Genomic DNA, 12,019 nt, shown 5'->3' with positions numbered 1-12,019 from the left:
GTGAAGATCACGCCATACCGTTTCTCAAGTGCCTTTGGCTGAAGCGAGGTTGTTCCGTCGCCGCCTGCTTCGCCCTCGAGCCCGGCCCCCTGAGAGCTGCGGTCTTCGCCTTCGAGCCCGGCCCCCTGAGTGCTGCGGTCTTCGCCCTCGAGCCCGGCCCCCTGAGTGCCGCGGTCTTCGCCCTCGAGTCCGGCCCCCTGACTCTTCCAGCCGCTGCCTTTGCCCTCATGCTCGGCCCCCTGAGTTTGCCCGCTGTGGCCTTCGCCCCTCCATGGACTCTGCCTTGCCCCCGAGCCGTCCGCCCGAGACCCCCTCCATGGACTCTGCCTTGCCACCGGGCTGTCTGCCCGAGATCCCTTCCGGGTCCTCCGCTGTGCTCCTGGGTTGTCAGCCCAAACCCGTCCTCCTGACCCCGTCCTACTGACCCCCTCCACCCACCATGGTGGCCCTAGTTTTGTGTCCCTCCTCCGATCCCCAAGCTGCTGGACGTTGTTTTTTTTGGACGTTTATTGGACTGTTTTGGTGTTTTGGGACGTCTGGGATGGTCATGCGTAACAATGTGATTATTTTCAACAAAGCACAAAGTTATTTGCTGGAGCCTTTAATTGCCAGGCAAACAACAGAAACTCTAAATTGTCTTTTATAAACTTTATTTTTGGTTTTTGCACAGATTAAACAGAAAAGGTGTATAAGATGTTCATTTGTTATCTCAAAAGGTGCAGCTTTTCCTGTTTCCTGTGTTTATGCTGAGCTAAGAACACTAGATGCTAACTGTAGCTATATTTAATATTCAGAAATGACGATGGTATCAATCCTCTGATCCAACTCTCAGCAAGAAATAGATTAGGTGTGTTTCCCAAAATGTTTAATACTCCTATTTCTCTAAATGGCCTCCTCTCCCAGCACTGCACAACATATTCTGACAAAGTCTTAGTTTTCTCTGATAGAGCCTCTCTATTTCTGCAACCTTCTCTTGTCGGGTTTAATTAACTGCAGCGTTTCAACTGCACCATTTCCAGTGTTCAACAAGCATTTTGTTTGAACGACCAGCCTCCGACAGATAATTGAAGGCATATCGACGCCTGCTTTGAGAAGGAAAAGTACGACAGGAAGTTACAAAGTTCTGCGAGAAAGACTTTGTCGGATGTAACCTCAAAGCTCTGGCAGCCCTCATTATATTGTCATCGACTGATCCCCGATAGGAGAAGTATGGTCTATATCGGTATGACATCCCGGGTGATGGCTCGGGGATCTGCTTGGCAGGTACATAACTGAGGCTCAAGTAATTGGGCTACAGGGGACCCTTTTGAGTGACCAAAGCCAGTGCGGGCTGGCAAATAAATTGGTAATGAGAAGCAGCAGAGGCCGGCATTCTTACATGCAATGCAATGTCATCTGCCTTTGGTAACACAAAGGGTGGCATCAAGGTGCACTGTTGAAGGAAGCTTCTCTGATATTTTGTTTTCCAAGCTATGCTTTTGCTCCTCTGCACGGTTTCAGAGGAGCTGTCACAGTCCAATTAGCAAGAACACGCAAGAACGGTAAAACAAAAGAGGGACGGCAGTATAACGTTACACAATCTGCACAGAGGCTCCACTGTTAATTGTTGCAGACCCTACAAGTGTCAAGGAATCTACTTAGATGCAACAACATGTTTCAATGAGATCCCATTATAGATGTAAAAGAATACGCTGTTTAAAGGTTCAATGTGGCACTGTCATAAATCACAGCTGCTGTTTGTTGCCGTGTTGTACTGAAGGTCACAATACATACTGTGAAAGAATGTTCAGTAATTCAACTACGATCCTGTAACATCTCTTTTCCCAGAAATATATTTCTAGCTTCAATTGATAATCTTTTCTGAGTGGAGTCTGTATCTTCTCTCATCGCTGCGCCGCTGCAGGGCTCCTCAGCCTGCTCTGATATCCTCTGACAGCGGAGTCAGGTTGATTTGAATTTTTAAATCGCCTGTTGTTTCAAAATCGACTGGTGGCCCACACGGCTGTTTCTCAGCTTTCCATACCCTCACCCCATTGTCCTCTCCGTGACCCTGAAAAGGATTCACCAGGCCGAGGCAATGAACAAATCTGTTCCATAACCATGGGCAACAGTAAATATAGGGTGACAGAGATTGCCATGGAATGTAGCGCTGATGATTGGTTCATGCTGAATGCTTTGTTCAGCCTCCCATGCAATAAATAACTGCCGTCCTGCCTCCCGTTCAGCTGGGGCTTTTTCTATAGACTCTACAAGTTTGGTGACATGCCACCTAATTACCCTTGAGTCCAATAGTAACACAGTCCTACTTATATATTCATGGAATATGATTTACGTAATCCACATGCTAATGCATTCATTTGGTGTCCATTTTTGCCTTGTGGCTATTTTTCCTGCAAGGAATAAAAACCTCCCATCACTATTGAAATAGACTGTAGCTTCTCCACAGGAGGAACATTTCTACTTCAACAACTGCAGGAGGTTACACCACATATTGTTTTCCTCATATTTTACATCCAATATTTACGTGGCTGCTTTCTTTATTGCAGCTGAACCTCTTAATAATAACTTCTCTACTACTCATAGAATATTAAAGGGGCCCTATTATGTAAATTATCAGGTTCATATTTGTATTTTGTGCCTGATCTTTGACATGTGTACACTTTAATGTTCAAAAAGCTCTTTCTTTTTCTCATGTCTGTGCTGCGGCACCTCTTTTCACCCTCTGTCTGAAACAAGAGCCTAGTCTGCTCTGATTGTTTAGAGATGTCCCGCCCCTTATCCTATTACGTACAATGTGTGTTGGAGTCCAAAAGAAGCACGAGTGTTACATAGTGATGTCACTATGTTAAGGAAGTAAACAAAGGAGTTGCAGGTAGGGGGGGAGTGTGTTGGAGAAAACTCCCTCTCGAGATAAACTTTGAGATTTTAGCATGCACCAAAACCTATATAACACACTACAGGAAAGGGAAAACCCCCAAAAGAATAATAGGGCACCTTTAAATGGAAACCCACGGCCCTCATCAATTATCTATATTTTACAAGATGGCATAGAGGTCTTCTTGTGTTTTTTGCTCAAAAAAATACAAATGTGCTGCAGCCTTGTACAGATATGGGTACCTAAACAACTACTAAAGTTGACATCCTCTGTACCTCATGAGTCGTGAAATGCTGTCAGTTGAAGCTTCTCTCAGATTTGTGGTGAATAAATTAAAACTTGTTCTGCTAAAGTTGAAGCCAAACATTATGGATATGCATCCTTCTTCATTTCAGCTGTAGCTAATGCCTACCTACATCAATAACCTCTTAATGATAACTTCTCTACTACTCATAGAGGATTAAGTGAATACCACAGGCCCTCATCAATTATCCATCTTTCACAGGAAGACCCCAAGGTCTTTTCGGGTTTTTTGTTTTTAAAATGTGCTGCAGCCTTGTACAAATCACACAAAGAAATGCTAAGCTAAAGTGTGCATCCTTTGTATCTCATGAATCGTGAGATGCTGTCATTGGAAGATTTTCTGTGTAGTAAGTCAAAAGTTTTATGTTAAAGTTTAACCAGCACTTGAGACACATACACATCTTGTTGCTATGATGGAAGACAGGAATCATTTGTTTCAAAAGACTTGGAGCTGGATGACATTTTTCTTAACTCACTTTCAAGGGTGTTGCACAACAAAAGCAAAAATACAAAACCATTTTCCTTTCAGGTTATTGCATGAGGTGACGTCATCAGCTCGAAGCACTTAGGTCTATTACCTAAAACATGTTAGTTTGATGTATTTCTCTTTTTTTCCAGGCACCACGCGGCTTCCTCGAGATGGGGAGGTGCCAGGAGTGGACTATAATTTTATCAGCTGCGGAGACTTCAGGATCCTGGAGGAAAGTGGACTTCTACTGGAGAGTGGGACCTATGACGGTAGGTATCGCCACAGTGTCATGAGAATATGAGAAACCTGCATGCACCCGTGAACACGATTCACGGTGACAGTTCCCTATAATGGAGTTAGTGTACGCTCGATATTCACGGTCATTATGACTTACAGGCTGCCTTAGTGAAATGTGACAAGCGGGACGAAATGTATTGATCAGTGAAACATGATTAAAGACTTGTTAGAAGTGACAGTCAGATTAGCGGCGATATTCACAGCCCTTCAGGTGAACTGTGTTCTGTAACTCAACACTTTGAATAAAATGGGGCCACTGTATTATGCAGACTTTGTATTTAAATATAAATTGGAAAACTGTAGAAATCAGGACAAGGGTGTCACTTTTTTTGTCAGGATTAAAATAAATCTTAGAAGAGAAAAGGTTTTGTCAGATGGCCTTTTGGAACCAGATATAACCAGAGGGTAATGACAGATATGGTATGCATATGAAGATTTCTTAATTTAATTATTGTAATTGAAATAAAAAACTGACTCCACTTGTTGTATTACTTTTCAAGCTCTGCCTATTCTCGTTAATGCAAGCTACATTTATTACATTTTATACAAATATACATGTGAATATTATATTATAAGTCTTTTTTTGCAAAGGGGACTTATTATGCTTTTTGTTGTTTTCCCTTCCCTGTAGTAGTGTGTTATATAGTTGTTTGTGAATGGACATGGTCTGCAAAGGCTAAAATCCCCAAAAATCCAGAGGAAGTTTATCTCCCTCAACCTCTCCCTTTTTAGTTTACAACCATAACATAATGACATCACTATGTAACATTCCCAATTATATTGGTTAGCGCTCCAACACATTGCTCCCCGGCCCTGTACACTAGCTGCCCACTGCTCCTAGTACTAGACTCCTGGTATTAGGATGGGTTAAAAGCAGAGGCCAAATGTCACTGTGTGTGCTGTGTGCTCTGCATGTGTGACCATTAAAGAGGGCTTCATCCCTCCCATTCTATTATATTCCATTGTACGTGGTAGGCCAAGGGGCTGGACATCTTTAAGCATTTGACCAATATCAACAGAGCCGGCCTGCTAACCAACCGGAAGAATTAGCTCTGGTTTCAGACAGAGGGTGGAAAGAGGTGCTGCAGCACATGCAGTATGAGAAAACATGTTGCACTATTTGCACATTAAAGCATGGAAACATGTCATAACAGAGGCAGAAAATACAAATATAATACCTGAAAATCAGCATGTGTCTGATATATGACTTGCTTCTCTGTGTTTTTTGTGTCAGCATGTCTTTGTCTGTTCTTGACAATATACAGTATATATTCACATAGTAGAGTCTGAACATGCGATCAGCTTTAGCACCTCATCATGACCTTATTATAAACCAGTAAACCAATAAAACCAACCTCCTCCTCCTCCTTCTTCTTCCTCATCTCCTCTCACAGACACATTCAGTAAGCTTTGGCTCATTTAAAGAAAACTATTGCATTTTATTTTTTTAGAGCTCTTTTGACTTCCCCTGCACCTGGCTGCTGTAAACATGTCAGTAGCAATGGATATTTTACAGCAAGACAAGTCCAGTCATGTTCCTTGCAGTAAGAAGTTTACACAAGGAGGGATATTTCAGCTTAGCGAACTGCCGAATAGCAAAGTATTTACCATTTCTAACACCTCATACTACAATGGAGCATAAGCACTTGCATTGAAAGGTCTTGGAAAGTCAGACTGTTGCAGTGTATTTATGTCATGAGGGGATTGGGAAGGGGGGATTTCTCTCACATTGCGCAATGATTATAGCAATAACATGGTAATCTTCCCCTCTCTTTAAGCTCATTCTTTCTTACTGTAAATCCAGGCTGCTGTAAAGTGGAAGGGATTTTTTTTACTTTAGAGGCAACCTCTGGTCTCTGCTCCATTCACTCGCTCCCATTCAGCTGCATCTCGTGCTTCCTGTAGGATGAAGAATTTAAAAGATAAAGTAAAATCCTCATTCAGTGAGAAAGCTCCTTAAGTCTGAGAGTAGCTTCTTCTAGGCTATGCAAGTGAAGTTTGTGAGTGTGCTCTTACGATTGGTCAAGTGCCTTCCTGTGATGAGCCTTCCAACGGGCTCTGATCCCTGTGATAAGGTTTCAGTCCCTCCTCTCACCTCTTGTCCTTGTAGCACAGTGGCAGAAACAAATTGTAAACGCACACACACACAAATCCCGTCCTTGTGTCGAGATAGATCATCTAAGATCATGTTTCAGGAGCTGCCAATCGCCCGCGAGCTGTCCGTCATCTGTGAGCCAAGGCCAGGAGGGATTTACACCTCCATATTGAGGTTGACCGTGGGTAGAGAGGGAGAACTGGAGAGCAAACTGAAGAAGAGTGCAAACGTGAGAGGGAGAGAGTGGACATAGAAGCATGCTTAGCCCTCAGCTTCCAGGAAAACCCCTTCTGCAGTGGAAGCTGAGCTGCCTGGGCTGCGTTCAGATGTGAGGATTAGCTTCTGAGAAGTTGGACAGTTTGAGCATACTATCCCTGAGAAAGCACTGAACAATCTGATAGTGACTGCCACCTTCCCCCCTCCTCTTCTTCTTCTCTTTCTCTAAAACCCAGTCATCAAAAGCATGGCCTCTTTGGCAGAGAGCGCTGATCTCCCAGCAGCACAGTAGACTCAAAGAGGAGCTGAAAGTAATTGGATCGAGGAATGGCACTTACTCCATTTGTTTGCGGTTGAAGCGCAGCCTTGCTCTTTCTTTGAAAAGAGGAATAAACAAGGTCAAACATCCTCTTGCATAGGTCGCGAGAGTGGTTGAATTACCTTTTAGTTTAACCAACAGTGAGTGAGTTGTACTCAAAGTACCGAGCTAATGGGATTCTTCAGCTAATCATAATGTTCTCGCTAATAGTCCCAAATGACTTGCCGGGATGCTCATTACGTTAATGGTTCATGTATACCGCTTTTTCTCCACCTAGAAAATATTTCATAGGAGGCATTAAACGCATTTATACCTAATGTTTAACTTAAACACCCTCTCCTGACTCAATCATCCTGCCATCCATGACCATGTTAATGCCCCACATCCTCACAACAAGGCAGCTGAGGGGTCAGGACACAGCACACTACCCAGGGTTAGTCTATTTATGAGGGTCCTGGCTGCTCTATGATTGGTAGGGTACATGCTGGCTGCTCCATGTTGGTCCGGAGGGTCTCAGGTTGCCTGCCAAGCAGACACATCCGCCATCTGCGCCAGGCACTGAGAGTGATTCTTTTCTGGGCCTTTGGTCCCCGTTTAGTCTCTATAAGGTTCAGGTTGGGTCACTCTCTCAGCCAGACATGAAGTGAATGGTCCAGTGCAGTGAAGTGCAAGACTGGAGGGACAGCTGCCAAGAAAAATGAAATTCTACCCATAGAGGGTTTTTTTCTCTGGAAAATGACATCTCTTATCTGCTATCAGGGAAGGCAAAATTCTGCCAAATTGAGATCCATGTCAAATCTGTTGTTTTAGGATCCCCATTGTGATAATGGGTGGGATTTTAACGAGGAAGGGAAACAGACTTGCAGATTAAATTGGATGTGAGATGGGAGTGCAGCACTCACGCATTAGGAGTGTGTGTGTGGCTGTCTGTTAGTGATCTCGGTAAGATTAACGTGTGCTCATGACCTTGTAGTTTATGCATATTGCCCTTGACAACAGGAGCCTTTTCATTACCGGCTGCTGATTCCACCACCATGAAATCGCTCTCACGTACTTTGACAGAGGAGGTTCGCTCTTCCTGGCTCATCAACCCCGGTGACACGAGGATCACAAGTAACGTCGGACAAGCTCCCCTGCTCATCAGCTTATGAGGCTTCCCTCCATTGATAAAGGCAAATGGTGCCACAAATCCTCGCCGACGCGCTGCTTTCACACACCTCTATATCAGCAACACACATTTATCAGAGTCCAAGAGACATGTTTGTAAGTAATTAATCACGCACGTAGCGTCTGGCAGATGAATGTCAGCGTGCGGCAGGAGACAGGCGGGGATTAGCCAGCAGACCCAATCTCACCCCGATATCGTGGCGCCACCCCTGTTAATGAAGCCATCTTTGACAAATGGGGATGAGTGTTGCTTAGTAAACACCAAAAGTCGAGCTACGAGGTGGGAGGAGCGGGCTTTCATCCAGCCTCCTTCTCCTCCTCAACCTTCCCACTGCTTTCAGGGAGATGAGCTCGGCTGCATTAACCCAGTTGCTGGGTATTGTATCTGGAACGCCCGAGGTGATGAGGCCCTATGCTGGAGATGGGCTCACTTATCAAAAAGGCTGTTGTGGCGTTGCTGTGTCGTGCTGTAAAGCTGCTAAAATGACTGTGATGTGCTCCTCAGAGCCCTCTGTTCTTCTTGGCATGCACACTGTTGTCAGCTTTCCCTCTTTGTACCGAGCTATAAAAAGATCTGCAGTTGATAAATGTTGCTCCTACAGCACAGTATTTGTGATGCCAGCATGTTCATGCATCAAAAGGTTCATAATACCACGTCCAAATGAAAATAAGATAGAGTTTATGGAGGCTAATTAAATTGCAGAAGATTTCCCAGCAGTATGCCCCCGTATTCTTTAATTAATCTGATTATAAATCGCAGACTCAATCTGGTGATCACTTATTGTAAGAACCGAATAAATATTTGACATGAAAAATGGATGTTTAGAAAATGTATGTGATATTACTGCGTAAACACATCTGATAGAGCAGCATTTAGCAAACAAATAACCATTATAAATGATTAGAATATAAATGAGTATGCACATTATTTATAATCCTAATGGAGGTTGAATAATTACTTCTTCTACGCCTGAATTGAGTTCCACATACTGCTCACCAGCCATACATAGATGGATCGCCCCATGAGCTAAATGAGCAAATAATTTAACTGAGTTTTGCTCTCTATCCCCTCTCTTCACGGAGCCCTGGTATCCCACTGAATATTCATAATCTGTAACACAAGGTTTCTCTTCATTTAAAAAAAAGCAAGATAATTGCTGTATTCAATGATCAGTGTAATTAGTTGCTTGCAAATTCCAAGTGAACTGATGTTAATGTTACATGAGTCATGACCGCCCTGCGGTGCAGTTATCGAGGGAAAACAATGCAGGGGGTTAAGAGACGTGAAAATCATGCAGAGCAAGCAGACCTCTGGAACTTGTGAATATTCGACCTTCAGCGCTGTTGTGTGACATTTAGAGAATTGAACCAGATTTAAATCGGGTGAATTGGAGTAATGTTAGGCATGGTGCAAGATATCTCTGTGTGAGTCTCATTCTCTTACTTAGCAAACATAGGTGTAGCGTACAGGTAATAGCACTACTGTACATGATAGTAGAACATTTCGATTTTTGAGGGGCCACAAATATTTGTTTATTTGCGTTCTTTAAATTACAAAATTATGATTCATCGTTTTCAAAATATTTAATTATTATCTTTCTGTTGATTTATTTAATTGAGAAGTCAACTTTGCAGCCATTATGTTGGTCTGCACTCTAATTGCCTTTTCTGTGGCTCCTTATCTACTATAAGGTTACATTATTAATGTATTCCCTTCTTCTCTTCCTCTCTCTGCTCCTCCCATCCGTTACTTTCCCTCCGTATTATGCTTTTTTGGAGTATTCCCTCTCTTGTACTGTGTTGTATACGTTTTTGTGCATGCAAATGGTCTGCAAAGGCTAACATCGCAAAGTTCCTGCCATAGGGAGTTTCTCTCCCCGCCTGAAAAGCCTCCATTGGACTCCTTTGTTTGTTTCTGTAAGGTAGTGAAATCACTGTGTAACACTCCAGCACATTGTACATGATAGGCTAAGGAGTGGGAGATTTTCGGAACACTCTAAGCGGTTGACCAATCACAACACATCCAGCCAGCTAACCAATCAGAGCAGACTGGGCTCTGCCTTCAGACAGAGGGAGAAAAGAGGTGATGCAGCACAGGCAGTATGAGAACAATAAAGACCTTTTTGAACATTAAATCATGTCAAGATGTCACAGTAGAGCACAAAATACAAATATAAACCTGTAGAGAGTAATGTTGCCAATCTGCACTCTAGCTGCCTTTCCTTTTGCTCCTTATCTGTTTGGTTGCATTATTTTTTTATATAATTATTCTCCCTCTGCCTCTCCCATCCTTCACTCTTTAAGGTAATTATTATGGAACCCCGAAGCCTCCGGCGGAGCCTAACCTGGTGCAGCCTGACCTGGTGGATCAGGTGCTGTTTGATGAAGACTACGGCGGTGATCTCCCTAGGAAACGAACCACCTCTGTCAGCAAGATGGACAGGAAGGACAGCGCGGTCCCCGAGGAGGAAGATGATGACGAGAGGCCCCCACTGGTCAACGGATTGCCCGGTCAGTAAATGTCAAAGCATAGAATGTCATGTTGAAATCTGAGAGATTCTGCTCTACTCTGTTTGTCATTTGGATGTGGAAATGCCACAAAAAATTAGAGTCATTTTCACTGTCTCTTGTAAGACAAAAGACTGGATTGTTACAGATTGTATACCGTTTGATGGGCACTGTGCACATCTCAATCTGTCACATGAAATGGCTTTAAAAGCTTGTCTAGCTACACCCTACGGAGCAGCTTCATCCTCTCTCCTAAGCTCTCCTCCCACCCTCTTCTCATTCTTGTGTAATTTAAGGTGGTAGTAATGTGCAAACTCAGATCATTTTATTTATACTTTTGTATTCCTTTAGTCTTTTAAAAGACCAGGTGAGAGAGTTGTTGCACAGTAACATGTAATGGCTGTTGCAAACTCTTTAAACCTTTGAAAATGACTTAGATGCAACAGACATGTTTTACCTGTAAGAACTATTTAACCAAATAACAAAACAGGTTAATTAACACTGATATCAAGCAATGCCTTTTTTAAATATCTTTACTAGACATTTATGTCACCACAACAATGCAACAGAGGCCTATCGTTTTTTTACATTAGGGCCATCAGTGGAGAAGATCCATCATTTTGGATCTGATCTGGAAAAATAAAAACATCTACATGAAGCCAATGGAAAGTCAGAAACATCCCTAACACTCAGTGACTAAGACCTCCATCAAGGCCTTTTTCAAAAATGATGTGTATATCTGCCCCATGTTTTGGATCCGCTCCAAAATGTAATGGGTTCTTCCTTGGCCCCTACTACACCCTTTCAAAAGGTTTAATAAAAACCTGGCCTAATCCTGCTAACAAACAGACCAATAAAAAAACAAGCGGTAATCATACTGTAACCCTCTAGGCAGAGTTAATTAGATCCAATCCAAATGCAATTGTATTTGACCCAGATAAAACATAGGCTCTGACTCTCTTCTCCATTTGGAAATTTGAGCCATTTATATTTTTGAAATATTAGCCCACACCTGCAGCAACAGATAACACTAGTTCGACTCTTTGTTACAGAAACGGTGCCTTCCATTATTCTGGAATAGAGGCAAAACGATAACTCCATTAACGGATTAGTTGACCAACGACAAATTACTGGCAAACAAGGAAAGGGCAAATATTGTGGTGGTTTCGCAATTAGATGTTAGTGTAAACTCTACTAATCCTATGGGATTTAGACTGTTAGTCATATTAAAAGGGTACATATATTTTGGTACAACTCTCCTACTTCCAATGTCGAGGGAGATGGTTAGAAAGAAGGCATGATGATGTCAAATATTTCAGGAACTCAACAAGGTCTGACAATGAATGTGTTTTCCAAGTGTTGCTGGAGATTTGACCTCTTCAGTCAGTTGAAATCAAGCATTTGTAAAAGGCATCTTGGACTCTGGAAACTCATGATGGACATTGTTTTTAATGGTTAATTAATGAATCATTTTATCAGATTAGACACTAATTGCAGACCATCTGTGACAAATGTGCAGACGCCACTGTCAGCAGTCATTATTGTCAATATTTCAAAACGTAAGCAACCATAAAAATCATATTTGCATGCCTTTGTCTGTGAATAAACCATTTTATTCTGATCTGCTACCACATTCAGTGACTAAACATGGCCGACATGCTGTCTCCAATGACAGTGACAATATTGACACACATATTCAAATGTACTGCTGGCTACAATGTTGGGAAATCTTTCGCCGCCAATGCTGTCCTAGACTCCCCCCCCCCCCCC

General features: G+C 42.8%; 1 protein-coding gene across 1 annotated transcript in view; it reads left to right on the top strand.

Moving 5' to 3' along the window:
- magi3b (membrane associated guanylate kinase, WW and PDZ domain containing 3b) overlaps nt 1-12,019 on the top strand; it is a 93,601-nt gene that overhangs the window by 52,185 nt on the left and 29,397 nt on the right. Inside the window, exons 6-7 of the mRNA XM_010770321.1 lie at nt 3,797-3,916; nt 10,046-10,252. Of these exons, the coding sequence (XP_010768623.1) occupies nt 3,797-3,916; nt 10,046-10,252 (327 nt within the window). The remainder of the gene's footprint in view (nt 1-3,796; nt 3,917-10,045; nt 10,253-12,019) is intronic.

This window comes from Notothenia coriiceps, unplaced genomic scaffold (genome assembly GCF_000735185.1).
Source record: "Notothenia coriiceps isolate Sejong01 unplaced genomic scaffold, NC01 NC01_scaffold00008733, whole genome shotgun sequence".
In the NCBI taxonomy this organism is placed as follows: Eukaryota; Metazoa; Chordata; class Actinopteri; order Perciformes; family Nototheniidae; genus Notothenia; species Notothenia coriiceps.
Note: the sequence above shows the minus strand (reverse complement) of the source record. Positions and strands in the feature narration are given on the sequence as shown.